Consider the following 27,325-nt stretch of genomic DNA (forward strand, 5'->3'; position numbering starts at 1 on the left):
AAGAGGCTTCATCTCGGCCCAAGCAAGCAAACAAACAAACAAACATCTCAACAGCCAGCTAGACAAGCTCACAACTCTTAATCTTCCTCCACTCAACAATCAGCCTATGATCTTTGTGCATCTAATAACGAAATACATCCATACTCCTCACCAAGTTTGAGTCGCTTCCTCAACAAGCCCAGTCAGCACCCAGTAGGCATGCCGAAATGTGAGGTTAAAAAATCGGTATATATGATCTAAAAGAAACCCCATTGCTATTAAGCATCATCATCATCACCAATTAAAATATGCACACAGAACGACAAAACAAATAAATACTTCTTCAAAATAATAATGACCACAAAAACTCCCCTTGCGTTCTCATCAGCCTCGTCATTGACGTTGCGGTTAATCTCGAACTGAAAGCTCCAAGTTCCAAAAGTTCCCCGCTCAAACCTGTCATTTACATCCACCTGTCGACTTGGCAAGGCTCAAAACGATCTGCTAAGCGTTTCAAACAAATGAAAGAACCTTTTCTGTCGGCAGAGATTCTATACAGAGATAGGTGCTGAAGCTCTGCGCCTGGTAAACCAGGTCTGGCCGTACAACAACCGTGCGAACCTTAGGAGAGGTAGGATGCCGCAGTTGGAATGGACATTGTGGAACAAATGTTCGAAATCTGCCGGCATGTCAGGCTGAGAGCCCTCAGGTCCCCCCGCGTTCAAAACGAAAATCAAGGCCATGACTTTGGATCCAGACTGTGTCTATTTATAGCTGCATATTCTTCCAGACGAGCTCGTCTGACAAAGATAGAAAGATGCCTGCCATTAGAGTGTGATTTCTGGTACGAATGCCTCGCTTCAAAAGCTACAGGTAGCGACAGCCGATCAAATGTACGAACTTGGTAATGCGTAAAAGAAACGTTGTTCGAAGCTTTTTAGTAGTCTACGCAGTTACCTCGATGAGATTCACATCGCTAGAGTTCGGGGCAAGGGACAGCACACTACCAGATAGGCAACTTTCCAAATTCCCCTCTGATGCGTACCTGATAGCATAACACGGGCAAATAACAATTTTTTTATAGGTACTATAGCTATAATCATAAGAATTCAACCAACTCCACCCCTGTTTATGCCTAGGTACACATATATATATATCATCCACCACTGTCAATCAAGCCATATTATTTAGTTAGATCTGTGCTCCATACAGCAAGCTCACAATATCCCTTCCCCCTCAAATCAATTCCTTCACTCATCGTCTTCCTCGCTGTCATCATCATCCTCGTCCTCGTCCTCATCACCTTCGTCCTCACTATCCTCCACTCCCTCCGGCCTCTCCAGCATCAAAAACGCCGCCATGCAAGTAACCCTGTTATGCGTCACCAACGTTCCCCTCAACACACCCACAGGCTCCTCCTCCGCCTTGTCCTTCTTCTCCCCCTTTGCCAACTCTCGCAGCTCGTCGACCTGCACAGTCCACAACCGAATTTTTCCATCACTGCTCGCTCCCACCACGTACAGCGTGCCAGGGTTAGCCGTGCTAGGTATCGTGACAAAGTCCTTGATTCTGCCAGAGACGCCCTCTCCACCAACGAAGCCTACAAGCTTGGCCACAGGGAGAGTCGCCTCTGATGATTCATCGGGCTTTGAAATGTCATCCGCCTTTGTCGAGAAGAACATGATGCGGCCATTCTCGGTGGCTACGGCCAGCAGCGCCTCTCCCGTCTCCTCATCCAGCGTAACATAGCTAAAGTGGTGTATCTTGACCTTGGTCGTCGGCATAACCCGGCACTTGGGCACACTGTCCATGCCGAAAACAACAACATCCCGGTCGAATCCAACCGCAAACTCGTCCGCGCCGTCCGCCGTTCCCCAGACCACTCTCCGCGCCTCGCCGCTAGAGTGCTTGGACTCTCCAATCTCTCTCAGCATCTCCTTGCTGAAGCTCAGCACGCCTGCCTTCTTTCCCGTGACGAGGTTCCACAGTCGCATGCACCTCTCGCCCTTGCTAACGCTAATCATGAGCTTCATGCTCGGGTGGATAGCAAAGTCGTTTACTCCAGACGGCGTGCCTCCAAACGGCGCGGTATCGCCAGTTGGTCGGCCGTGTGCAGTTGGCTTCGGTGTCTTGATATTGCTCAGCATAGACCAGTCTCGCGTACGTGTCACAGCAATCGTCGAATCGTCGCTTCCCGATAGCAGTTTTGACCTCGTAGGGAACGCCAGCGTCGTAATCGTAGAGTCGTGATGTAGTAGCGTTCCCAGTTCTCTGTTCTTGGAGTTCTCTTGGATCGGTCTCGGTGCCACGCCAGCCAGCATATCTCCCTTCTTCTTGCTCGGAGGATACGCCGACAGATTGTATACATGAATTCTTTCGTCCGTGCTACCGGTTGCAAGCAAGACTTTTTGCGTCTGGCCCGGCGCGGGAGCAGATGGGGGAGATACGGCGACGCATCGGATGGCCGACGAATGCGCATTGAAAAGGAACGTATCTGCGAATTCGACGTCGCCTTTGGTGCCAATTGCAGCTGTCAGCCCATGGAGAACCCGGTCGTATGACCCTGCGACGATCTGAATAGTTTCCTCCACAAAGGTTTTGTTTTTCTTTGGTGCTGCTTTCGTCTTTGCTTCCGCGGCCTTGGCCTTTGTGCTGCTCTTTGTAGGTTTCGTCTTTTCCTCCACGTTTTTTGACTTCTTGGCGGCCACAGGCTCTACAGCAGGTTCACTGGTGGCAGCCGCTTGTCTCTTTCTTTTAACCATTTTTGCGTCGTTGTGTTGTGTTTTAATGGTTTACCAAGCAAGATTCAATCCAAAATCCAGAGGCTGCCTCTCTCTCAATGGGAAAAAAAATATTATGGGTACCTGTCGCGCGATAAGATAAGCAGCATCGTTTTCGCTCTTAGCGCATAATACTGATTTAATACATACATACTTGCACATGTCACTCCTACGCAGACCCTTACGAAGCAGAGAGTTCAACTCCAAAAGGAGAGAGGCAGAGGAAGAGGGTAAATACTGTATTTCCATAGCCGGTGTAATGCTCCCGTATATGCTCGAATATATAATGTTGTATCAGCTTTGCAAAAAAATGTTCGAATCCGATGCCTGTTTTTTGCTTGACAAAGTGGAAATAAATAGAACAGTAAAATAAATCAAAACAAAGAAAAGAACAAATCTCTATCGGTGCGGCCCATCCCTCTCGCGGCCACCATCCCGGCTTAATTCTATGGTACTTAGACTAGGGAATCGTTTCGTAAAGTCCTCCACGTAGTCGTCCCTGTCGTTTGCAGTCATCTCTAGCATTGGCTGCCCAGGGAGATCAATTGCTATCAGGCGCTCAAACGAATGCTCATCTCTCTCCTTGGTTGGTGAGGAGGTTTGCCGTCCTCCTCCCGTGGGTATATTATTCAGGTGGACGGGCTTCCTGGGGGCGGCTGGCTTGGCTACACTCTTGCCCGACACGCTGGCAGAGGCGGATGTCGAGCCCGTGGCTTGTCTAGCATCCACCAGAGAGCTGTCGCTTCGTCGCGGATCCACCACAACGGGCTTCGCAGCTACAACGGGCTTGCGTTTTACTTCAGGGCGCGGCTTCTCCGCCTCGCCCGGTGGCGGTTCAGAGTCCGTGTATTTGCCATAACCATGGGCGGTACGTGGTACGTTCGCCGGCTTCTGCTCTTCACTCAGCAGACTCTGGACCCTGTTTTGTATGCTGGCAGCTCGCGCCGCTCCCATAGGCTTGGGAGCTACGCTTGGTCTAGTCTTGGACGGCGAACCACCTTCCGCAACCCTTCGTCGGTATTCTGCTTGCGCAGCCTCTACTCTAGCTTCCTCCTCTTCCAGCTGGCGACGCTCCATCTCACGACGCATCTCAGCTGTCATATGACCATGACCTTCCCCGTCTGTATCGCTCCTATCATCTGCTGCTTCCGAGCCTTGGATGGGCGTCAACGTACGACGTCCCTGCTCCTTGCCAGACGAAGAAGGTCTAAAATCCGACTCGCTTTCAGATGGAGCATTGTTCTCAAACTTCTTGAAAGCACCGCCAAACTTGCCAGAGAGCAAGTTCTTGGACGTTGATGCAGCCGTCTCAGGCTTCTGCCCAAGTCGATCTTGATCGTGGTCTTTGACTTCAAAGCTTCTCGAGCTTCGAGCCTGTTCTTTCAAACTTACGCCGCCGTCATTATTATTACGGCCCGTGTTGGAACTTGATAGAGGGAGATGCCACGATGAATGCCGATTGGTTGAAGACTGGCGACTAGGAGGCTTGGATGCGTTTTCCCTTTCGCGCAGATATTCCAGAGTGCTAGGTTCAAATGTCGAGCTGACAGGTCGCTGTTTGAGGCCAAGGTCTCCAGCAGAAGATCTCATATCTATTAGATCTTCTTGGGAGCTGAGAATATCCAGTGACGTCCTAGATGAAGCAACTGTACTCTGGCTAAGCCGTGGCTGAACAGACGAAGACCTCGTATTTGCTGACGCCCAGTTTCCGCCAGAAATCCGCTTGGCAGTATTTTGCCCTGTAAGGGCCGCCGCACGGGGTGTTGCGCGGGGAGTTTCCACATCAAGAGAGCGTCTAGTTCTGTCAAAGTCCACTTGTCGCTCCTTCTCAGGAGATGCTTCAGTCATTGTCCCGATGGAAACGTATGAGGAGTTTGCAGTCTTGTTGGCAATAGCTTTGAGCTCAGGGTTGCTTGTTATGATTGACTGGGCCCGGCTAACTCCAGACTGCGTCGCAGATAAGGGCACCACTTTTGACAGAGGTTTGGTGTCCAAAGTGGATTGTGAGATATCGAGGGGAGGGCGAGATGAGATTGGCGCGACAGAGTGTGGTCTCTGGACTGGGGGGGTTGCAGGCGCGGGGCTTCTAGAGGACGCAAATGCTTCATCAGCCAGCCGTTCAGCGACCTTAACACCCAGGTCTCTCTGAGGACGAGGAGAAACTGGTGTAGAATCAAAATTGAACGTCTTTTGGTCTTGGAGCAAGGAGAATTCATCTAGACGTGGAAACCTGGCTGAAAGCTCATCAGGCTCCGCCCGGCGAACGGACGCGGCGGCTGCGTTAACCTTTGAGTCCAGGGCAGCAAATGGATCACCACTGTTGACCTTTGCAGGGACAGGTGTTCGAGATGGCGAGGGATTCGGGCGGCCTCTCCTCATTGGTACGATATCTGGAAGAGCCTGCTGTTCTTTGACGGGCGCTGCAAAAACGGCACCGACGACGGGTGGCTGATGTGATTTCGGCTCGACGGCGGCTTGTTGGGTGGCTCTAGGTTCTGCGCTCGGCCGTCCCGAGTAGATCTGAGATAATTTATTAGTGGCATTATTCCCAAGTATATGGTATGATTTGATGGAGAAGGAAAAAAATAACTGACATCGTGAATCGGTACTTCTCGGTTCTGCATAGCACAGGCCTCCTTCAGGACTTGGTATATGTTGGGTCTTGACTGATGGTTCTCCTTTAGCATCATGGCTACATGTACAGTTCGAGTCAGTGGGATGTTATTCAGAATCGTCAAAAAGTCAAGAGGCTCGGCTGGTTCGTACCAATCAGGCTTTTGAGCCTATCTGAAAACACCGGGTAGCTGGGATATCTGTAGCTCGCATTCAAGATGGCTAGCTGCCCCTGGTCCTCAAAGGGGGTTGTGTAGTAGCAGAGCTTGTACAACAGAACGCCCAGCGCCCAGATATCCGACTTTTCGTTGATTGGCTGTTTCCGGTAGACGTCTACCATTTCGGGGCTTCGGTATTGTAATGTTGTGTGTTTCTGGATATCCTCATCCATCAGGCGACAGTCGACCACGGTCGTGGGAGCCGGTCGCGGAGGGGCGGCGGAACCAAAGTCACAGAGCTTGAATCTCTTGCCAGCGCGGCCGTTAGTGATGAGGACATTTTCGACCTTCAAGTCTCGATGTAATAGCGCAGGCTTGAGGTAGTGCATGCAGGCAACGCCCTCGGCGATGTCAGCAAAGATGTTGATGATCTCGGGCTCGGTCAGGCGGTGTTGCAGCCGGGTATTCATGAAGTCAATCAGACCGCCCCCATCGCAAAACTCCATGAGCAAAAACACCTCATATCCTCCTCCCTTGAGCTCTGACGCGTGGGAATCGATATATGTGACAATGGCCTGGTGCCCCTTTAGTCGCTTCATCGTCTCGACTTCGGTTCGCATGCCCCGCAGGGCCTCCTTATCGGGTACGGCGACTCGCTTCAGGACGGCCAGATCGGTGCCGTCGATGGCCTTGGGCAGCTTGACGAGATAGACGTGCGCAAAGCCTCCCTCGGAAAGGTATTTCTGAATCTGCACTCGGTGGTTGCCGACCTGGATCTTGGTGCCTGGAGCAAAGGTGCCGGCCGGTGGCATCACCGCCGCAGCTTGGGGATATCCAGCATGCGGATGGTGAGCAACCGGAGGGGCCATTCGATGGCTGTGGGACGCCATTCTGGGAGATGAACCGCTCGTCTATCGGTTCCCGAGATGGTGTTCGTGAAGCAGAGCTCGGCGGCCCTGAGAGCTTCGGTGGTTGTCAGGGAAAAGCCCAACGTGCCCTTTTTCTGCTGCCTTCTGGGGTTGACGTACCGGGAACGCTGCTAATGGCACTGGGGCGGAGGGGCGCGATTGTAGAGAGATGGGCTATACCATCAAGACATTGGCGAGAGAAAATGCAATATCCAGACAGGGCGATGTCGGGTCTCGCGGTTCCCAGGAGCGATTATCACGGAGAAGAGGCGCACAGGCCGTGAGGGTGGTTCCTTGATTATGGCGACGACACACGGCCCTGGAGATTTAAGACGCTGGAGTGATAGTACCGGTAGTAGCCTCGCTCGCTTTCCCCCATAGAAAACCCCCTACTGGAGGTGGACTCGACGCTTCTGGAGATGCGATCGGAGTATCGTCGGCTAATCACTGGGCAGCTCAGCACCGGCAGTTGCGCCATAGTGAATGGGCCGTGGCCTCTAATATTGGATTTAGGCATCACTCAATCCGGTCATTTCACGGCCACGTCTGTATGCCATATGCCGTATGCCATATGCCGTATGCCATATGCCAAATGCTGAAGCCTGTTGGAGGCTAAGGCCTTGCCAATCCTGGATCGCGGAGAATGTCGCCGGCGCGCCGCAAGGGGACTCGAAAGATGGGGAAACACTGTGAGATGGCAAAGGATGTGCTTGGCGCCATGGCTGACCACCATAACTGGGTAAGACGATAGCAAAGCTGTCTACTGCAGGTCCGCGTGATCTGGGACTTTTGGAGGGTTGATGCTTGTTAACGTCTGGAGATTGAGTCACGATGGCGATCTAATAATTAGATGCGGCTTTTTTTTTTTTCTATTGGATCCAGCGTATCGATATAAGTAAGTGCACATGATAGCAGAAGAGAGATACTACTCGTGCAGGTGTATTAGACAAAGCTGGCAGCAATAATAAGGGGGTGTGTGTTGGCTTTTTTTAAGCATGAAAGTGAGTTAGGCATGGAATGGCGATGGTTCGACAATCTTAAATCGAAGCTTGCTGCGTCCCACTCTGCGAACTACCTGTCCATCGAGAGCCACCTATAGGCTTGGACTTATAGCCGCTGTATGAGACGCATTGAAAGGACTCTTTAACTTGTCTACTACGCTTGTCAAATAAATTTGAGGACGCTTGTGTATTGCCAACATGGAGCTGTTACTATCACTTAGATGCCCAGTACCTATTCGAGGCATGTGAAGCTGCAGCCGTCGTCTCCCTTCCTCTTTGGATAAGGACCCCGGGTTTTAATTGGCGACGTCACAGGTTAATGTATGATATTCAGGGTTCGCGCGCATCTTTTACGCAGCAGCACAGGACTTCTTGAATGCATAAATGCAGAATGGCATCTTCACTGGACGTGAATGGCCTACCAGGAACTTGTCCGAGATGTTCCAAAAGCACTGCCAGGTACGTACATTGTGTCAGTTCCATGGCCTTTTTGACTTTGCCATCGGTGGCGACGCGAACAGCAGATCCTCCATACTTTTCTCATCAGGAACCCGCTGCTATTTTTACGTCAAGGTTTGCCTCCCTGACGTAAGTCGACAATGACCCCAAGCCATGAGTTTCTGCCCATCAAAGGGTCTTTTGCGCATACTGCACTGATCTACTAATACGCCGTCAGTAGAATATGCTTTTGTATAAGTAGGCACAGGCAAGATTGAGACACAAAGGATGTCGGGGCCCTCATCGGCGCATTGCCGAGAAGCCGCAGCACATAGCCACCATTTCAATGGAGCCCTTTTGGATCCGTTTGCTACTTGTACGCCTTTGCAGATACATACCTACGCCCGGGTAGCATCGTGTACTCCATAAGGGATAAACATTATTCAGGGATTTTTTGCTTTGTCTTTTCTTTTTTTCGTCCGATGCAACGCAACGCAATCCTATTAATGTCCGAGCTTGGCGTCCATCCATGGGGCTGAGACGTCTTACAAAGAAGATACTTGATATGCGCTCACCGTTCTCTATCATTCAGCCCGCCGCCTCTCTCTCCACCGCAGCTTTGTTCAAGTTTTTTTTTTTTCTTGACTATTAGCTGCTAGCGGGCAACCTGCTTCTACTAGCTTGCGTATGTATGCGTTGTGGCTTCTGCTTAGCATCAGATCTTTATTCTTGTGACGTGAAGACCAAGTATATACGTGGCGGTACGTCGCATTGTCTGCAACTGGACATACGCGCTGCCCCTGAAAGCAACATTCTCCGTGGCCTTGAGCGCGCGCCTAGACAGATGGCGGTTCCTTTCAGCTACCTCTTTGTCATTCCAGAACGAGCAAGAATGCCGACCGCTAATCGCAGCTGTATCGTAAAAGCCACTCCCCGTAACGATGAATATCGACATGTGGACTGCCTGTCAAAGACGGGAAGCCATCTCCACATTGATATACTGTAGGCTAGATACAAACTCCGATATGCGTCCATCACCATGGGAGGCCGCTCAGATCAAAGACGCTCCTCATCTCTCAGTGCCGATTTCATACCAGCCCATGCCAGCACACCGTCTCCAAGCTTCTTTTTCAATCGATTCCCAAACATCGCTAGCCCAGCTCCAAAACCACCCCCGTATCGATCATCTCCAGAGCGGCCCTCGGCCAATCAGCGCGCCCCATGCTGAGCACCGCTCGGCTTATTCGTGCCGTGCAAACCGCCAGCCCCCATGTCGTCGTGTCCCAGAAACCAACGGCCCTGGCGCGAAGGTCCCAATTGCCCAAAATGCCTCCAAGCATGGCTGACGCAGTTTGTTTCGGCTAGGCGCGAAGTGGTAGCATTTACGTAGCAATAGCGGATCCCGTACCTGTTTTATCGTGCATTTATTTACCGCCAGCTACGAATCAAGCAGCCATTCCGCGACAAGTGTGATGTACGTACAGCAAGTACTTTGCTGTAACAAAATGGCATGTTGGCGGCATTGAGGATCAACCTGCTGGGCTAGTTGGCATTAGTACTAGCAATAAGCTGATGCTGCGCCCCTGCGTGAGTCTGTGTGATGCTATTTGGGAGAAAAACAGGGCCGTTGGATTCACTCCCTCCCACGATGGGTTTGCTTTTTCCCAGTTATAAGAGACCCAGCAGACCCTCCACCCACTTGGCTTCTCTCTTCTTTTTTTTTCCTTCTTAATTTCATTCATCGCTAATAATAAAGCATTAAACAACGCTTTCGTTACTCTCTTCTTCATCTATATCCCAGAGTTGAACGCCATTCGCTTTCATACAAACCGCAATAATGTCTTCTCCCCAGCCCCAGATGGTCGCCCAGCAGATGACTACCGAGGCCCCGGCACGAGTTAGCTCCGAGCAGCCGGTACGTGTTTGCCAAGACATTGAGTTGATGACTGCATAATTGAAGCAACGTCCAAACAAGAAAATGAAACCGGAAAAAAAAAAAAAAAAAAAAAAAAAAAAAAAAGACTTCATATGCATCATGGACAGGAATGAATGAATTTGTCTGCTAACGCTGGTTTCTTCTCATTGCTTTAGCGTCCCGTCCAGCCCATGAGCATGGACACCACTCCCAACATGCGCGGTGGTGAGGGCGAGAAGGGTGTAAGTCTCCCCAAGCTCTTCTTCAATCCTATACAAACAGACAAGACACCTCCTATACCTACATCCATCCACTACCTATATTCCCACAACACAACAAAATAACTGGCTGTTTCTGCTTTCTGACATATGCGCTTCCAGGCCATCTGCTGCGGTATCTGCGCCGGTCTCGCCTGCTTCGAGTGCTGCGAGTGCACTGAGGACTGCTGCGAATGCTGCTGCTAAGCGCCCATTCGAAATCGAGAAACGCGATTTGGTGGAGCGCAAAAGGGGGGAGAGGAGGGTTCAAATGAATGGTTAATAAACTGATGTGTGGGACATGAGAAAGAACTCGGGAGCTGTTCCTTTCTGGCCGCGGCTCGGCGCCGTTTTGGTCCATTTTTAATGATGTGATATCCCCCAAACTATTCAGCCTGAGGGAGAATAGAGCAAATACCCATAACATTTTACAATATCAAGAAATTACATCTTTTCGTTCACCTATTCCACATATCACAATTCTTTCTTTTTTTGGTTTTGCTTCTCATGTACTAGTATTTTTTTTCTTCATCTTCTTCTAAACCACAATCTCTGCTAGCTTCTTAACCACATCGTCATAGTATCTCACCGAGAGCCTCTCGGCCACTTCATCAGCCGTCTCATCGTCACCCGGCTCCAGCCCGAGCTCCCGCTCGCCCAGCAAGCACCGTCTCGCCGCCTCCTCAAATTTCTCTCCCATCTCGGCTCCCAGATCAGCAACCCGCTCAGTGGCGAGCAGATCGCTGCGCACCTGCCGAACCACGTCCGACTGGCCCTTGGCAAGCCTCATCTCAATGCCGAGCACCCCCTCCACGGGCTTCCAGTGCGCCAGCTCCACGAAGATGACGCCCAGGCTGTAGATGTCGAAGCTCTTCTTGGATCGCTCGCGGAGCTTGCCTTGGTTGGACTGCGCTCTCGGGTGGCGGTACAAGTCGTGCTCGGCGTCGAAGCCGGGGATTTCCGTCACTTCTTCTAAGCCGCCCGGGCGGGAGAAGTCGAAGCCTGAGAGGTAGACTTGGCTGTAGTCGACGTGGCCGGTCTTTGTCTTGAAGAACAAGATGTTGTGGCTGCGGAGGCCCTTGTGCAGCCAGTTGACCGCGTGGAGATAGAGCAGACAGTTGCTGAGGGCGTGCGCAAGCTTGATGCGGTCGGTGACTCTGGGCTTGCGTACCGTGGTGTCCAAGAGCAATTCTCGTAAAGACACCGGCGGCAGAGTGTCGTGCACATCTTGGCTGTCCGGCCGTTCGAATATCAGACCCAATCGCCGGTCCAAGATGTCGACGTCGTCTTCTGGGACGTCAGGATCTGCTTTGTCGAAGAAACCGATGCAGTGAGGCGTCCGGAAGGCTTCTGGCTTGGGCCTGTGGTGAAGTAGACAAGCCAGCTTTCGCACTCGATCGACAATTTCTGCTTTGGACAAGCAGCCTGTGTTACCCGCGTTATCGTAGTCTTTCCATTCAATCCACACCTTCTTCTTTCCTTCGGCAGTCTTCAAGATTGCCTCGCACCGCGGATCCTCAGATTCATCCGTGCTTGGGTCTAATTCTATGAGATACTTGGGAAGCTGGACAAGGCGTTGTTCTCCCGGCTTTACCAGCTCGAGAAAGCCCGCCACAGCATCATCTATCAGAGCTGGAGTATCCGACTTGGGGTCAATGGTTTCGTTGAAAGCCTTGAATTTTGCCAACCGTGAAAGTTGCTTCAGCTCAGCCACATTTGCTTCCCTCTCAACATTAGATAGTCGCGTCCGTGATGGCGCACCTGGAAGGTTCCTAATCTCTAGCTGATCCTTGAGCGCCAGCACAAGATGGCTGAGATCAGCAATCTTGTGGTGAAGCAACAAGACTCCCCGGTTTGTATCTTGCACGGTGTGGCGGATCTCAACCTGCAGCGAGTGATCCAGAATGTTCATCATGGTGTCGTTTAAGAGTGTAAACTTGGCGAGCAACTGCTCAAACCCCTCCTTGTCAAAGGACACCCACTTGAATCTCTTCAAGCCCTCCTGTGACTTTTGCTTGAGGTTCATCATGGCCTTTTTGATGAACTGTCGCTTCTTGTCCGATATAGGGAAGCTGGCCTGCTTAGCATCCAGCTCGGGAGAGACCAGGAACTCTCCATCGTCGCGAACAGGAGTCAGGTTGCTATGCTTGCCCTGATACGCAATAAATTCGTCAAACAGGCACTGAACCTGCACTAGCAGGTCCAAGACTGTCTGGCGGTGCAGGTTGAAGACGTTGGAGTTTAGTATGCGCTCCTGGTTCTCCGTATTCACATCCAGCAGGCCAGACGTCTCGCTCCAGGCAAAGAGGCGCTGCTGCTCCAGGCGCAGGCGCAGATTGAGGTGCTTACAGTCGTCCTCATACCCGAGAGCGGTTACAAGCAGCTGAATGCCTTAATTCCAGCATCAAAAGAAATCAAGTTAACAAGTTTGAACCACGAAGTGAACTACATAGGTAGGCCGTGACATGCCTTGGATACAGCCGGTATAGACTTGCAGGCCCAACGATGCAACGCCAAGAGCCAGACCCGCCGCTGACACCGGATCCATTCTAGATGTCTGAAAAAGCTTGGCAGCTCTTGTTGCCTCCTTTTTCTGCGATGCCGCCAAAGGAATCTTCCCCTGAATGGCGTGCCGCGCAGGGTGGCTTGTTGTTGGGCGACGGTGGTATTTGGAGGCTGCGCTACTCGGCACAGGATTACAACGATTACCATGACCATACGGATGTGTGTGCGAGGGGGAAGGGCTGGCCTGGCTGCAGCTGGCCTGGGCTAACGAATCTGGCCTACGAGACGGGCTGGGTGGGGAGCATGGAGCGGGCGAGGACCGAATCGTGGACCGAACCGATAAATGGGGCGAGGAACAGAGGACGAGTGTCTCGAATATGAGCACATGCTGCTGGTGATGGTGGTGGTGATGAGACTGCGTGGATTATATGGTAATGGACCCTATAAACAGCATTGAAGAAATAGAGCATCGGTAGAAATGAAATACTGTAAGGACGGTAGAATAAGATTCAATTCTGAGAGCACAACTCATGCTGCTGCTGCTGCTACTGCTGCTGCTGCTGCGGGCGCGCTGTCTGGTCCATCTTGTCCATGGTTTACTTTAATATCTCCCCTATCAACCACTAGCTGGCATGCCAAGCCGCGATCTGGTTAAAGTAAAAGGCACAATTGATCAGTCATAAAAGGACTAATCAGCCAGAATTCAGCATGTTTCAAAACGTGAGATACGGGATTTTGGACAAAAGATGCCAGATATTGGGGGCCCGTTTCCTCTCTAGCCAGCTTCCCCTCTTTCTCTCCTTGGCCGTGGGTAGGGCATAAGGCTTAGCCGCCTGCTAGTACTGATACTACCATGCTCTCCTAGTTTACTACGACGGACGGACAAACCGTAGCTAGAGGACTAGCAACATGTGGCGTTGCGCTTCAAGCCTCGGCGTCTGAGTGTGTTGCATGGCTGAAATTGCACTGTGAGACGGTGACACTGGCGCTCGGGACGATACAGCACTGCCATTGGCCTATGGAACAGCGGCATCTCTGTATCTAGTTTCACGTACTGCATTAGTTTAGAGACACGGGCTGCTCAAATGATGGGCAATTGATTCGCCTTTCTCTGTCATTTTCTTTCTTTTCTTTTTTTTTTTCTCTTTCTCCCCTGTTCAATAGTTTTTGTGCTCCCTGCAGCTCGTCCCAGACCTACTTACATGGGTGTATGGATAGCCGCTGATAGATAGCCTAACATGCCTCATGGGGCAAATCGCAGATATCGGTGGATTTGATTGTGGCCTCCCACTTCCGCGACCCCGATAGCAGTCAAGTCAGTGCCAGTTACGGAGAAGAGTCTTAGCCCGAGAGCCGAGAGCACAGATGGTATGTGTGTAAATCCATACTATTCTGAGGCTTTGGTAGCTGCATGTAGTATGGACGAGCACAAGACTACCAATCTTCTCATAGCCCGTCTTTCATCTTGCCGTGTGCTCGACTCCACGGACTTGCCGGTAGCATAAAAGGCATCTTCTCCATATAGACATGTGTTTCAGCCGAATATAATTATAATATTGTAAAAAATCGGGCTCTCCCGGAGCTTGACGCCTACCGTCTTATCTCCGTCATTCAGTTGTAGATACTTGTACAGAACTGTGCTGCGTCTCCATGTGGAAAACATACATGTACTCTTCCGATCTGGCCCAACGGCTAACATCTGACAGGCTCGCTCAGCGTTCTCACGCACGCGGTTTCGATGCTGCGGAGAGGGCTCCGCGACGGCGTCCAACCAAAACAGGGCGGCGGCGCTGCATGGGGCTAGATCGCAGCCAAGAGGGCCAACTTGCGCACCTCTGGCGATTTAGCCTGGCCTTGTCTTACAATTGCCGGGTCGCATGTCATTCATGGCCCGGCGCTCGACTGGCAACAGGACCTGGATCGCGGGAGGTTTGGTCTCTGGGGGAAGCGCAGTTACAGTATAGAAGAAATTCATTGTAATGGAAACAAAAAGAGGCGAAATTGGCCCGGCGGGCGTGTTTGATAGGTAAGCAGCAATTACCATCTAGGCGATCCAACAGCACTTGAGCCGGCCGAGATTAGAGGCCAAACCACCAGATGCATCGCCCAACCTTGTTTTTAATGTCTCAGGTACATCTTACGCAATGCGCCCCAGTACCCTCTACCTGTGTCTCAGGCCGTCGGTTTTTTGTCTTTTCTTTTCTCCGTTTTCCTTTCTTTTGTCTCTTTTGCCTCCTTTCCTCTGATACATGCCTGTTGATTTTTGCCCAAGCGGTGAGAATCGACAGTGAAACAAACACCCATTTGCTCAGCTTTGGCTCAGAGTTCTAGGCAGAATCCTTCCACTCTGTCGTATGTATTATTGCCCACCAACCAACCGCAGCAATAGAGAGAAACAATCCTACAGCGCAGCCGCCAGTGCCACCCGTTGTCCCGTGTCCCGTGTCCCGCTGCATAGCCGCTTGTACCTGTTACTGCGGAGTTGCAGAGCCGGGAGTCCCTAGACTTAGCCGCAGCATCCTTTGCCCGTGCCGTTGAACCATAAGTTTCCCCACCCCAGCGAACCTCCTCCCCTGAGGCCGTTCAACCAGCCCGAGCACTATCTCGTTCTTATTTTCTACTTCTTCTCTTATCCGCCGCCAGCATCAAGACGAAGCAAGCAAAGGAAAGCTCCCAGCTCGTCCTGCGATCGCTATTTATCAACCATGATGGCGAATGGCCATAGCGTGCAGCAGCCACCTGCTGGTACCCTGTCGCCTCCTGATTCTTCGTCATCCGCATCTCAGTCGCCGATTTCCCCGACGCATGGAGTCCGGATGGCTCAAGCAGTCGCCGACGTGCCCGACACTGGCCTCGCCAGCAAGCCCGAAGACCCAGCCAAGGCCTCCGACATTAAAGAAGACGGCGACGGCCCCTCGCGCGAATCAGCCGTTTCTGCGGCCTGCTTGGCCTGCGTAAGTGGACGATCCTCCTTCATTTCTTCCTCGCCGACCTCGCTTGGAAACAGCATGACAGCTTCTACTTTTTTGCTCTTGTAACCCCCAGCAGCAACTGGCTGCGCATAGCTGCAGGGCTCCATTTCGATGCAGTCATGTAGTAATGCGTGGTGTCGAAAGAAAAACAAAGTATATGCGTCGGGGGGGTGTGCAATCGCTTCCAATCAAGAAACTCTGACTGGTCTCGATTGTGACTTTCACGAGCTGCTGCTGCCAAGTACAAAGGCAGAAACGAAAACCCATCATCAGCCAATTCTCCCCCCTGCATCTTTGCATAATGGACCAGAAATTTGCTAACTCAGGCTACTCGTTTCGGCTGCATAGCGGAGCAAACACCTCAAATGCGATGGCCAGTCCCCATGCTCGCGATGCGTTGGCTCCAACTTCGAATGTATCTACGTAGCTTCTCGACGCGGCTACAAGGGCCCTCGCCGAGGAACCGCTCAGAACCCAAACAAACGCCATGCCACATCTCCTCCGGACACAGACTCCATCAGCATCGCGCCGTCCGAGTGCCCCATGCTGCTGGGAGCCGGAGTCTCCAGCGCCATGTCGGTGCCCGTGCCCTCGAACCCAATGTCCATCCACGGCTTCAGCCCCAGCTTGATGCCCGAGGCGTCTCCAGCAGCATCTTACCAAGGCACCCCGGGCGTCTCGCAAGCTCAGTTGTACAGGTCATATTGTAGCATCAACGGCATTGAGCCGACCGGCCTGGTGACGGGTACCCACCTCCCTTTCCCCGCTCACTTTCCCATGCAGACCCTCCAGGAGAGGTGCATCGACTCCTTCTACCGTTACTTTCATGGATCACACCCTTTTGTGCTCCCCAAGGAGCACCTGCTCCCGCTTGCCACTGGGACGGCCCTTGACCCACTGATGGCGGTGATCCGATGGGTTGGATCGCTTTTCATCGATGTGGGCAAATCTAGGCCGGGTCTATACGATGACGCCATGCGTCTCCTAGACGATCTGAGCTTTCCTCAGGACGGATTCAAGGTCCAGGCTATGATGCTGTCCATTGTTGCCCTAGATGGTTGTTGTGAAAACACGAAAGCTGCCGAGCTGCTTGGCCGGACCGAGACACTGGCCCTCCAGATTGGTCTAAACAAGGGGCATTTTGCGTCTCTAAATGGCCGCGGCAACCCAGTGCTGGAGGAGAGTTGGCGGCGAACATGGTGGGATCTGTTCATCATTGACGGCATGGTTGCCGGTGTTCATCGAATGACCAATTTCTTGCTCTATGATGTCCCTACGGATGTCAACCTTCCATGTGAGGAGTCGCAATATTTCGCAGGGGTGAGTTTTTTTTATTCCGACTTTTTTTGCAGAAAGAGTAGCAAGTCATTTAACTAACGCTTTGTTTAGCACATTCCTCCACCCATGACCTTGGAAGAGCTGGAAGACCGAGACTTTTCTGGTGATGAGCGCCAATTCTCCTCCTTTGCATACAGAATTCTCTGTGGACGAAATCTGGGTAGATTTATGAGAACACCTCCCATCTATGGACCAGAGGATGAAAACCTAGCGCGCATTGAGACCCTCCTTACCAACTGGCGACTCCATTTGCCCGAGGATAAGAAGGACTCTTTACAAGCCAACGGCCAACTGGATGAAATGATGTTCCAGGCGCATATGATGATGTACGCTACGTCGATCCTGCTTCACCAACCTCATTCACAGCTGGACTCCTCGCCCGCTCAAAAAATCACGTCCTGCGCGCCATATCAGCTCGTTCCGGCCGGAGACCTCTTCAACAAGCACACAAAGCATACAATAGCATCAGCAAACGGCATCAGCAGGCTGATTACACACCGAGTGCCGCTACTTTCCCACACTCACTTCTTCACTTGCGTCATCACTCTCTCTTCCATTGTGCATCTCAACAAGTGGGCACTCTTCTTCATCCAACACGATGATGACGACCTGAGACAGCAGATTCGTCTCAATATCGGCGCCCTGAATGAGCTTTCCGCCGTATGGGGTGCTGCCGACAGAGCTCGAGGGCAGGTGAAGGGCGTTGCCCAGGAGATTTATCACATCAAAAAGGAGCAGCAGAAGAACCCGTCGTTCTGGCTTGGTTTCACTCAAGAAGACGTTATTAACAGCATTGCTGCTGATGAATCTATTATCAGCAACTTTGATAACATGACGCCACCTCATTTACTAGGGTAAGTTGAGGAGAGAGGGAGAGAGAAATATCACGTAGATATGATGGGCCATTTTTGGGTCAAAGGCATTAGTTGGAAGAATACCTACCTGGCAACTAAACCAAGTAGATCTGCATATGGGAAAATTCGAAAACTTTTACAATGGAAAAAGCGTTGAATAGGGCTCAAGAGCGTTGGTCGTCGAGGCGTCATTATAATGATGGCCTCTTTGTTTTGGGATATATTTTTGGGTATTTAGGACAAGTTTGTACATTAATGACCATGAATGACAATGTTATTTGGCTGTCTCTCTTTTTCAGTTTAGATTACATGGTGTTTTTTTCCTTTCCAAAATGCAGAGCATCTCGCCAGACGCGTAAATTGATAGTAGTGTTGGTATTTTAAGCTAAGATTATGCATAAACTGCTCAGTTTATAGTTTTCACATATCATCGCGGGAGTGACAGCTCGATCTCAACCCGCAGTCTTAGCACACGGGAAAATGACAGCTTTTGACTTTTAGAATCTAAAGATTAAACTCTATCATTTTACTCCATAATCTTTGCATAAGCAATCTCGTATTCTCAATAGCAGCGGGTGGCGAGTGAAGTTATACTTGGTATGTAGGGTAGACTCTGATGCACTAGCAAACAAACAACCGCGTACCTGTTGCCTGTATGTATAGCAACATGTACGAAGGAGGCACCGCAGTATGCATAGTACATATCAGCTGCTCCACAACCCAGGTGGCAAACGTAAGTATGTAGCTCTCCTGAATTTGAGATGCACCGAGTCGATCAATGAGCTGATTGTCAGACCGCCAATCGGACCCCTTTAGCAGACAGCCTTCGGGGAACGAAAGTCACCGCCGCTGCCGTCTTACGTGCTTGCCGCTTAGTTATCTGTGCTACGTAGAAATTGATACAGCAGCAATTAAGAAAGACAGACAGACAGAGAGAGAGAGAGACAGGGAGATAGGGAGATAGAGACAGAGAGAACATAGACGGCATAGGTGGTTCCAGAATGTTACCGCTTCTGATTGACGAGGGCTATTATTAGCTCGCCGCAAATGGCTTGAACCAAAAAGCAGGAACAGGCAAGGCGAGCTGAAGAGATGTGCTAGGTAGGTAATAGTATCACAAATCTACTTCTTTAAAAAGTAGCATTAGTCGAAGAGTGGACTCTCCCCCATGTCAACATTGGGAAAAAAAAAAAAGCCACGCGGTGTACGAAGTAGGGGTTTTGGGGACACCGTGGCGCCGTGCCATTGGATCGGCCTGCAGATTTCGAAATCCATGCGGCTAACATGTAGAAGTACAGTAATAGGTACCTAGTACCAGTAATGGTAGCAGTATGGAATTACAGCAGAGTCGGCAGTGCTGGAGTTCGTCCAAAACAACGTGGGATCTTGCAGCTGAACGCGCGGCTAAAAACAAAGAATCAATAAATGATGATGCGCATCTCAAGGCGAAGAGCTAAAACTTCACACCAGCCTCCCGCTGACACAAAAGTGGCTCCTCGTGTCGCTAGCTGCTGATGAGGCGGTGCAGTCACATGACTTGTATCCAATGGCAGCGCTGCAATTGCATTATCTAATACTGTTTTGCTCGCTCAGCTGTCTACAAAGGTACGTCCCGTCGCCCCGTGCAACGGGAAGCTGCGCCGATGTGGGGGTGGCCCTTGCTCCTGCCAGGCCTCGTATGGGTGGCTGGTCCCTTTAGCCAACGAGCTGCAGGTTGCTAAAATCGCATCAATTGAGACGTTTCTTGATCTTGCATCCTTTTTTGCGCGGGAGGCCGTTTCTGTTGTTTTTGCCTTTTTCTTGAAGCCTGGATTGCGACTTTGTGATGTGGTGTGGAGTCAGCTTGATTTGATTGACTTCCTCTCCCTCGTGCTCGCGATTCATAGTGGTCTTCCCGATTTCTCCCCCCACATTGGAGCGACTTACAGACATTCTTCATTCCCTTTCGCGGCGCCTGATCGCACGACACGGACATCTCGCGAAACGCCACGACGGAATACGATTGTTTTGGCTGGACGATAAGGCGCCCGGCGGAGGAGATCGCAGGCGCATCGCAGGGAGTCGGCTTCGTATAAATCGCGTCGCACTCTGCTTGGGTCAGGCCGCCAAAACTTGCCATTTACTTTTTCGTCGCCGCCGTCATGGCGCCGGCACCAGACCAACTCTCCTCGCCTGGTTCTGTGAGCTATGACTCGGATACCATGGTGGTGGGGGATGGAACGTGGGATTTCACCAAGAACACGTTCCTTCTCCCCAACTTGGAAGGGACTGATTTTGACACAATGAGATACAATGGTTAGAATAGAATAATAGTCTTGGACTGTCTCGGAGTCGCTTGTCTGACAATTTTGGCACAGGAATGGGAAATCGCTTCTCCACCGTCCACCAGTACCATACCATTATTCTGGCTCACGGCATTATGGCTGCCATGGTCTTTCTGTTCCTGGTACCCCTTTCGGTGATGCTTGCGAGGTTCTACACGAGAGAGCCGGCTCATGCGATTCGATACCATGCGCGGCTGCAAGTTTTCTCCGGCTTGCTTCTGGTAGCAGCCTTCATATTACCCTTCTTCGCTGTTGGGCCAAATCGATCCCTGTCAAACCCGCATCATGGAATTGGCGTTGCCATCTTCGTCATGTTCGCTGTCCAGCTCCTGGGGGGTCGGTTGATTCAGCATATCATGAAGAGTCGCTCCCTTCGCGTAACGCTTCATAAGTGGTTAGGCAGAGCTACAGCCCTCCTTGGAATTGTCCAGGTGCCTCTCGGACTTACTCTCTACGGATCGCCAAAGATCCTCTTTATTTTGTATGCTGTTTGGATGGGTTTCCTTCTCGCAGTTTACTTTGTCCTCAACTACCAGGCCGAGGGACATCACGAGCGATATATTCCAGCGGGACGCTCTGAAGCGGGCAACACTCGCATCACAGAATCTGAATACTATTCTGACCACAGGGAGAACGAACATTCTGCTCTGAAATGGCTGGGACCCCTAGCGGCTGGCGCAGGAATATTTGCTATGATGAGAGGACGCAAGAAGGAGCATGATGACGACCGCAGCCGAGCTCGCACACGATCGCCATCGATGAGTCGAACATCAATAACTCGAAGTCGTGGGCCAACGGTAATCTCATCACGACCAAGTTACTTCTCCGAAAAGTACTCTGATCTTCCGGCACAACGAAGCGGCGGCGGAGGCTTATTTAAGGCATTGGGTGGCGCGGCTGCTGCTTTTGGTGCTGGAAAGATATTCTCCAACTTTATGGACCGTCGCGACCGACGAGAGGAAGAGTATTCTGCTGTATCCACTGAGACCCCTCACCGCAACAGGTCTGTACGCGCCGCGACAGTAAGCGAATTCAACAGTGAGTATACTGATGATGTATCAACCCTTCCACCCTCGCGCGCTCCTGCTCCTACTCAGGCTGCTTCCGCCTATGAAGCTCGACGCTCATCTCCACGACGCTCCAACGTTCGCAGCAACATTTCGAGGGGAGATATGATGGATGAGTCCGAATACTCGTCCTACGTTTCTCCATCACGGCGACCACATGATGAGCCTTCTGGCGGCGGCGGTTTCGCCAAGGGCGTGCTTGCTACTTTGGGAGTCGGATGGTTTGCCAAGAAGTTTGCCGACAGACGTGCTCGAAAAGAAGAGGATCGACTGAGGGAGGAAGAGGAGATGCGGTCCGGCACTCAGTTCTCCAGGTACAGCAACACCGAATACCAATCTCCAATCCGAAGGGACTCTCGTCGTCCACCTCAAAGGCGCAGCACCGTGACAGGAACCGAGTATTCAGATGGAACGGAGTCCACGTTTGACACCCAGACTGAGCTTTCCACCATGCCGCCAAAGGGACCGCGGAATACGGCTGCTGGAGTACGACCCAGCACTTCTGCGTTAATACCTGATGAAATGTCGCCACCGAGGCGTGGTGAGCGTCTGTCCATGCCTAGCATGCCCAGTGACCCCCATGGTCTATTACACCGTTCCGAAGTTGATTCTGATGTGACTTCGCTTGCCGACCGACCTCAGGGGCGCCATCCCTCAAGACGGCAAATGGATAGCGAGAGAGCTGCGGCCGAAGCAGCTGCCCGTGCTAGTAGCTTGGCTGCCAGAGAACAGCGAGGACGCGTCGGATCAAGCCAGACGAGCGGGCCCGTAAGACCCCGCGATGACAAGGAACAAGTCAGACTGCGAAAGGTTACTGAGGAGGAGACTTTGGCACAGACGAGCCGGGGTCGAAGAAATTCGCAATCTAGTCTTTCGGCGCTCGAGTCTCCTACTAAGAATCGTCGGTACCGCAGGGATGACAGCAAGAGGAGGGCGGAATCGGCGGCTGAAAGCAGAGTCGAAAGCAGCAGAGTTGGCAGCAGCAGAGTCCAAGATGAAGCGAGCCGCCTAGGACCACTAAATCCGCCAAACCCATCGCTCGCCAAGGGCAGACGCGGTAGGGATTCAGGTTATAACTCAGGCCAGCCTCCTGCCCAGCAGTCGGGCCAGCCAAGCCAATCTGGTCCTTCATTCTTACAACCACCCGGCCAGCACTTACCAAATGCTTCAGTCACTAGTGTAGGCAGCCATGGTACTTGGAGTGGCATGAGTATGGACCCGAGCGAAGTCCCAACCGAGGTCCCAACCGCACCGCGTAACCCGCCACAGAGTACAGTGCATCAGCCGCCGCCAGCTGACGACAAGGGCAACGAGTCCGCTGCAGACAACAGAAGGCGACGACGAGCGGAGCGACGACGAGCCAGCGGCAGTCGCCCTTCCGGAACGGAGAACACGTACGATACCAGCACATACGATGAGAATGATATGTTCTAGAGAAGGAGAACTAGTATCTCGACGACAACTATTTCTCACTCATCTAGGGTGATGTGATATGGCAAAAGTAGCGCATATGCTTCCGTTAATTTAAAAACATACCCGTTGATGCTTGCGTATATATACCAGACTGAGGTGGCACATGTTTGGCGATTTCTTTTCTTTTCTTTGGGGGGATGCTGCATATATATGTGCAATGAGTCGTAGGATACCTTTCCTTATCTTATTCAAAAGGCGTTTGGGATGGCATTCTAAAGAACTCTGCATTTTGCTGCATTTGATTGGTAATGTGTGTTATTCTTTTCTTTTCTCCTCTTTCCTTTTGTTACACTTTTCTCTGAACAGATGATGAATGGGATGGACAGGATGGGAACGCCTGAGATGAATGGGAATTCTTCTTCTTTTTTTTTTTTCCCCAAGATTGATGGATGGATGATTGGGCTAGAGACGAGGCAAATTTCCGTATATGAATGTATATTTAGATGAAAATACAGACGAATGGGTGGAAGAGGGAAAGATGGAGGTTTTGGTGGGAGGGAGGATTTATGTTATTTATTGATACTATGCACGCTACGAATGAAACACGCCTTTTATTTTAGCTTACTTTATCTTGCTTTTATTTTTTATTTTTATTTTTTTATTATTTTTACTTTTTGCTCTTTGTCGTTTCCAGCTACCGTAGGCGCCAATCTGATTATGATATAGGCATCTTTCTCTGCCTTGCCCGCTGTCAAATAGCTTGGCGGACTGCTCTAATAGCGTGATATGGCGCATCATAGTCACGCAGCTGCCGGTAAAAGCTAGGCTCGGGTCTTCAAATATCCATTGCGCAAGACGTCATCTCGCGGCATGTCAAATTTCAATCCAATCCCGGCTGCAACAGTCCAGTCCAATCCAATTGTCACCGCCTTCTCTCGTTCTTCCACGGAGGTTGCGAGGCAATTGATAGCGCCGGCCACTGCCGGAATCTCTGGAAGCTTAAAATGTCTCAGGGCCTTGCAGAAGAATTCAACCACTCACCTCTCCTCTTCGTCGAGCTCCACAGCAGCTCTCAGCCAACCCGCTTTGCGCTAGGCAGCTTAATGTGGCTCTGCTGAACACCGTAGCTCGACCTAAAGGCCGTCTCGGCGGCTTCATTTTTTCTGCTTCTCCTGATATTCAAGCATTCTTGATCTGTATATTTCTATCGTCTCTCCTTTTTCTAATTGTGTCTCTCCCGCCACTCCCCACCTCTCTGCTCTTCTTTACAGCCAATTGAACAAGTTGCCCCGAGGAGGCCAATGGCCTGCGTCTTGACTGCGGCTCGCAGATAATCAACCAGCCATGCCTCCGCGCAGCTCCAAGGCCGCGGACGGCCTCGACTTCAAGGCCATTTCAAAGCAATTCGCCAAGGCCAAGGCCGCCCGGGAGGCCAGGGAAGCGCAAGAGGCCGAGGCCGTGGCCAAGGGCCTGCCCACCGAGAAGGAACAGACTGCCATCCTCGAGGCGCAGCGCGACAAGCTCAACAAGAAGAGACAAAGGGCGTACGAGAGACGGTGGTGGTGGACGACCGGCTTCTGGACGTTTCTGCTCGCCGTCCATGCCGTGGGCCTCTGGCTCTTCTCCAGCGGCTTCCTGCTGACGAGGCTGGTGCTGGAGGACAAGTCCAGCTGTGCCGCGCCGCCGGTCGAGGGCCTGGCAGCCAGTCAGGCCGCGCTGGATGTGCAAAAGGGGTGCTGGCATCCGAAGCAGTTTGACCGCGCTGTCGTGATTCTGATTGACGCCCTCCGCTACGACTTTACCATTCCCGAGGATCCGGCCGCGGCGCACGCGTTCCACAACTCGCTGCCCTTCCTGTACGATACGGCCGTCAAGACGCCCCAGAATGCCTTCTTGCGGCCCTTTATTGCCGACCCGCCGACGACGACGCTCCAGAGGCTGAAGGGCTTGACGACGGGGACGCTGCCGACGTTTATCGACGCGGGCAGCAACTTTGCCGGAACTGCCATTGACGAGGACAATTTGCTGATGCAGCTGAGGGACTCGGGGAAAAAGATTGCCCATCTGGGAGACGACACCTGGTGGTCTCTGTTCCCGGGTCACTTTGAGCCCAACATCAGCAAGCCCTATGACAGCTTCAATGTCTGGGATCTGCACACGGTCGATAACGGAGTCATTGACAACATCTTTCCGCTTTTGGAGTCATCCAAGGATGGACAGTGGGATCTCCTTATTGGCCACTGCTTGGGCGTCGACCATGCTGGACACCGCTATGGTCCCGATCACTCTGCCATGACTGCCAAGCTGCTGCAGATGAATGAGTTTATTGCCAAGGTTGCAGGATCCATTGACGACGACACCCTTCTCATTGTCATGGGTGACCACGGCATGGACGGAAAAGGTGACCACGGCGGTGAGAGCGACGATGAGGTTGAGGCTGCTCTGTGGATGTATTCCAAGCGACCCTTTTTCGGCAGAACATCGTCCGAGTTTGCCATTCCACCGGCTACTGCCAAGATTCGCCCTGTCAACCAGATTGATCTTGTGCCAACCCTTGCGCTGCTCCTGGGCATCCCCATCCCATACAACAACCTCGGAAAGCCAATTGAGGAGGCCTTTGCGGGCCAAAAGGGCAACAACTGGGCGAACCTTGCTGCTGTTTCGCGATTGGCATCTGCTGGTATCGAGAGATACCGACAGTCGTACTTCAAGGCCCGTGGTATTCATCAGACAACCGAGCCGGGCTCTCCCGCTGCTCTCTGGGAATTGGCTAACGCTGCCGGATTGAAGGACAAGGACGCCTATGATGCCTTTACCAAGTTTGAGGATGAGGCTCTCCAGGTCTACAAGGGCCTGTGGGCTCGATTCGATGTTCCTAGAATGGTGGCTGGTGTCTTCGTTACTGCCGTTGGCCTTGTGATGCTTGTCATGTACGCATCGAAACCCGCAGACGAGGAATTCGTAGTGGCCAACGATGCCGAACTCGATTATGCCGAGAGGAGGTTGGAGCTTATGAATTTGAACCAAGAAGACAAGGAAGAACACCCAGACCAGGGTTACCACCGGAGGCTTTTGGGTGGATTGGCGGATGCTCGAGTGCTCTTTGTTGTGGGGGTTTTGGTCGCCGTGGGGGTGTACCGTGAGCAGCCATTGGATGGCCTTGCAGCTCTGGTTGTAACGTTGTTGATCACGGGTGTCATCTCATCGCTGTCTACTGCCGGCAAGACACTGGCCAACATTCTCCCCAAGACGTTCTGGGGCTGGCTGTCCGTTATCCTCACCCTCAGCCACTCCATCGGGTTTGCGTCCAACTCATACACCATCTGGGAAGACTCGATCCTCTTGTTCTTCATTGCAACCTTTGGTGTGGCTGTGTTGATCTCCTCGTTCCGCATCGAGTCCAAGATTGACCGCACAATGGCCATCTACCACACAATCACGTTCATCGTCATTGGACGTCTTGCGTCGTACTCCAAGCTTTGCCGCGAGGAGCAGATGCCCTACTGCACTTCGACTTACTACTCGTCTGTCACGTCCTCTACGTCTGCGCCCTGGCAGCTTGTCATCCCCTTTGCTGTCTTCATCATCCTGCCGGATGTTATCAAGGCCTTCCTCCTACCTTCGAAATCGTATGAGAGCTTAGCACCTACGTGGATTGGATACGCTTTCCGCGGTAGTCTATTCCTGTCTGCTTTATACTGGACTATTGATTCTGCCAACAACGGCGGATGGCTTGCCGAGCGCTTCTCCGAGAGCACTCTCAAATCAACCGGGGTTTACTTGGCCCAGACTATTTTGGCGCTCTCCCTCATTGTTGGGTCAACGTCGTTTGCCTGGGCTCCGCCAAACATCTCCATTCTGTCGACACAAGCCAAGACTGGACAGCTTGTCACGATTCTCGGATACGGCAACGCCATGGGGGCGCGATACCTCTACCTACCGCTCAACCTACTCGCTGCGTGCATCCTCCTCACGAAGCCTATGGGCTCGGGAGCCTTGGCCCTCATGATGTGGCAGATCCTCTGCCTGGTTGAGATCATCGACCTCAACCAGCTGAAATCCGAGGCCATCGGCCCCGTCATGCTCGCAGTCCTGGGCAACTTCTACTTCTTCAAGACCGGCCACCAGGCAGTCCTCTCCAGCATCCAGTGGGACAGCGCCTTCATCCCCCTCTTCTCCATCCGCTACCCCTGGTCCCCTCTCGCCGTCGGCCTCAACACCTTTGCAGGCCAAATCATCGCCGCAGCCTCCGTGCCCCTCGTCGTGCTCTGGAAGGTCGGCCCTAAACAGCGCGGCGTGCTCGAGAAGTCGGCCCGCGCGCTGGCCGTCTTCATTGCGTACTTTGCCGTCGAGGCCCTCGCCACGATGAGCTGGGCCGGCTGGCTGAGGAGACATCTCATGCTGTATCGGGTGTTTTGCCCGCGCTTCATGCTGGCGGCGCTGTTGCTGCTGGCCATGGACTTGGTGGGCGTTTTGGTGTCGTTGGTGGGCGTGAGGACGAACACCATGGCTGTTTGCGAGGTGTTTGGGTGGGTGGAGTAGAGATGAAGAAGGAAAAAGATGAATCGCTACTACTACTATAGTGCTATTTAATAAATATATGTGTCTCAGTAAAGGGAGGAGGGAAAAGGGGGAAATTTAGTTATTAATTGATGTGTGGAGGTTTGGATATATGGAGGGTAAAAGACAAAAAGTTTGAGCATGTGTCAATATGTTGATCAGGGTAGATAAAATAATCAAAACATTTAAAAATCAGTACAATTCAAAACCAAAAGCGTCACTTTAGCGAAACCAAATCAAACA

At 51.9% G+C, this 27,325-nt stretch overlaps 7 protein-coding genes across 9 annotated transcripts; 4 read left to right on the plus strand and 3 right to left on the minus strand.

Annotated features, from left to right (window-relative positions):
- Nucleotides 1-1,038: 1,038 nt before the first annotated feature.
- TrAFT101_010417 (uncharacterized protein) lies at nucleotides 1,039-2,795 on the minus strand. Its single transcript, XM_024902119.2, has one exon. It carries the CDS (start codon nucleotides 2,739-2,741, stop codon nucleotides 1,230-1,232), a length of 1,512 nt encoding a protein of 503 aa, XP_024756213.1. The 5' UTR covers nucleotides 2,742-2,795; the 3' UTR covers nucleotides 1,039-1,229.
- A 117-nt stretch (nucleotides 2,796-2,912) lies between these two features.
- Nucleotides 2,913-7,571, minus strand: TrAFT101_012062 (uncharacterized protein). The gene is made up of 4 exons (XM_024910277.2): nucleotides 6,559-7,571; nucleotides 5,526-6,493; nucleotides 5,354-5,451; nucleotides 2,913-5,279 (listed from the first exon to the last, which is right to left on the minus strand). Exons 2-4 carry the CDS (start codon nucleotides 6,418-6,420, stop codon nucleotides 3,159-3,161), a joined length of 3,114 nt encoding a protein of 1,037 aa, XP_024756214.1. The 5' UTR covers nucleotides 6,421-6,493; nucleotides 6,559-7,571; the 3' UTR covers nucleotides 2,913-3,158.
- A 1,758-nt stretch (nucleotides 7,572-9,329) lies between these two features.
- Nucleotides 9,330-10,586, plus strand: TrAFT101_010418 (uncharacterized protein). The gene is made up of 3 exons (XM_024908912.2): nucleotides 9,330-9,792; nucleotides 9,969-10,034; nucleotides 10,173-10,586. Exons 1-3 carry the CDS (start codon nucleotides 9,715-9,717, stop codon nucleotides 10,254-10,256), a joined length of 228 nt encoding a protein of 75 aa, XP_024756215.1. The 5' UTR covers nucleotides 9,330-9,714; the 3' UTR covers nucleotides 10,257-10,586.
- Nucleotides 10,471-12,806, minus strand: TrAFT101_010419 (uncharacterized protein). Its single transcript, XM_066128953.1, has one exon. It carries the CDS (start codon nucleotides 12,076-12,078, stop codon nucleotides 10,588-10,590), a length of 1,491 nt encoding a protein of 496 aa, XP_065985079.1. The 5' UTR covers nucleotides 12,079-12,806; the 3' UTR covers nucleotides 10,471-10,587.
- Nucleotides 12,807-14,735: 1,929 nt separating this feature from the next.
- TrAFT101_010420 (uncharacterized protein) lies at nucleotides 14,736-18,003 on the plus strand. Of its 2 annotated transcripts, XM_024901235.2 has the most exons (3): nucleotides 14,798-15,508; nucleotides 15,875-16,846; nucleotides 16,916-18,003. In XM_024901235.2, exons 1-3 carry the CDS (start codon nucleotides 15,260-15,262, stop codon nucleotides 17,720-17,722), a joined length of 2,028 nt encoding a protein of 675 aa, XP_024756217.2. In that variant the 5' UTR covers nucleotides 14,798-15,259; the 3' UTR covers nucleotides 17,723-18,003. The 2 variants fall into 2 exon arrangements, with proteins under 2 accessions (XP_065985080.1, XP_024756217.2); XM_066128954.1 differs by having other exon boundaries at nucleotides 14,736-16,846.
- A 1,471-nt stretch (nucleotides 18,004-19,474) lies between these two features.
- On the plus strand, nucleotides 19,475-23,131 carry TrAFT101_010421 (uncharacterized protein). Of its 2 annotated transcripts, XM_066128955.1 has the most exons (2): nucleotides 19,475-20,013; nucleotides 20,076-23,131. In XM_066128955.1, exons 1-2 carry the CDS (start codon nucleotides 19,860-19,862, stop codon nucleotides 22,541-22,543), a joined length of 2,622 nt encoding a protein of 873 aa, XP_065985081.1. In that variant the 5' UTR covers nucleotides 19,475-19,859; the 3' UTR covers nucleotides 22,544-23,131. The 2 variants fall into 2 exon arrangements, with proteins under 2 accessions (XP_065985081.1, XP_065985082.1); XM_066128956.1 differs by having other exon boundaries at nucleotides 19,992-23,130.
- A 301-nt stretch (nucleotides 23,132-23,432) lies between these two features.
- TrAFT101_010422 (uncharacterized protein) lies at nucleotides 23,433-27,300 on the plus strand. Its single transcript, XM_024908914.2, has one exon. The coding sequence runs from the start codon at nucleotides 23,867-23,869 to the stop codon at nucleotides 27,062-27,064; it is 3,198 nt and encodes a 1,065-aa protein (XP_024756219.1). The 5' UTR covers nucleotides 23,433-23,866; the 3' UTR covers nucleotides 27,065-27,300.
- Nucleotides 27,301-27,325: the final 25 nt, after the last annotated feature.

The sequence above is a fragment of the Trichoderma asperellum genome, chromosome 6, assembly GCF_020647865.1.
Source record: "Trichoderma asperellum chromosome 6, complete sequence".
Lineage (NCBI taxonomy): Eukaryota > Fungi > Ascomycota > Sordariomycetes > Hypocreales > Hypocreaceae > Trichoderma > Trichoderma asperellum.

Excerpts from the sequence above, each read along its gene's own strand:
- TrAFT101_010418 (XM_024908912.2), top strand. The coding sequence starts at position 9,715 with ATGTCTTCTCCCCAGCCCCAGATGGTCGCCCAGCAGATGACTACCGAG. Across the intron at positions 9,793-9,968 it reads GAGTTAGCTCCGAGCAGCCG|CGTCCCGTCCAGCCCATGAG; the intron begins GTACGTGTTTGC and ends TCATTGCTTTAG. Across the intron at positions 10,035-10,172 it reads GTGGTGAGGGCGAGAAGGGT|GCCATCTGCTGCGGTATCTG; the intron begins GTAAGTCTCCCC and ends ATGCGCTTCCAG.
- TrAFT101_010420 (XM_024901235.2), top strand. The coding sequence starts at position 15,260 with ATGATGGCGAATGGCCATAGCGTGCAGCAGCCACCTGCTGGTACCCTG. Across the intron at positions 15,509-15,874 it reads CTGCGGCCTGCTTGGCCTGC|CGGAGCAAACACCTCAAATG; the intron begins GTAAGTGGACGA and ends TCGGCTGCATAG. Across the intron at positions 16,847-16,915 it reads AGTCGCAATATTTCGCAGGG|CACATTCCTCCACCCATGAC; the intron begins GTGAGTTTTTTT and ends CGCTTTGTTTAG.
- TrAFT101_012062 (XM_024910277.2), bottom strand. The coding sequence starts at position 6,420 with ATGGCGTCCCACAGCCATCGAATGGCCCCTCCGGTTGCTCACCATCCG. Across the intron at positions 5,452-5,525 it reads TAGGCTCAAAAGCCTGATTG|CCATGATGCTAAAGGAGAAC; the intron begins GTACGAACCAGC and ends CTGTACATGTAG. Across the intron at positions 5,280-5,353 it reads GAGAAGTACCGATTCACGAT|ATCTACTCGGGACGGCCGAG; the intron begins GTCAGTTATTTT and ends AAATTATCTCAG.
- TrAFT101_010421 (XM_066128955.1), top strand. The coding sequence starts at position 19,860 with ATGGCGCCGGCACCAGACCAACTCTCCTCGCCTGGTTCTGTGAGCTAT. Across the intron at positions 20,014-20,075 it reads TGACACAATGAGATACAATG|GAATGGGAAATCGCTTCTCC; the intron begins GTTAGAATAGAA and ends ATTTTGGCACAG.
- TrAFT101_010422 (XM_024908914.2), top strand. The coding sequence starts at position 23,867 with ATGCCTCCGCGCAGCTCCAAGGCCGCGGACGGCCTCGACTTCAAGGCC.
- TrAFT101_010419 (XM_066128953.1), bottom strand. The coding sequence starts at position 12,078 with ATGATGAACCTCAAGCAAAAGTCACAGGAGGGCTTGAAGAGATTCAAG.
- TrAFT101_010417 (XM_024902119.2), bottom strand. The coding sequence starts at position 2,741 with ATGGTTAAAAGAAAGAGACAAGCGGCTGCCACCAGTGAACCTGCTGTA.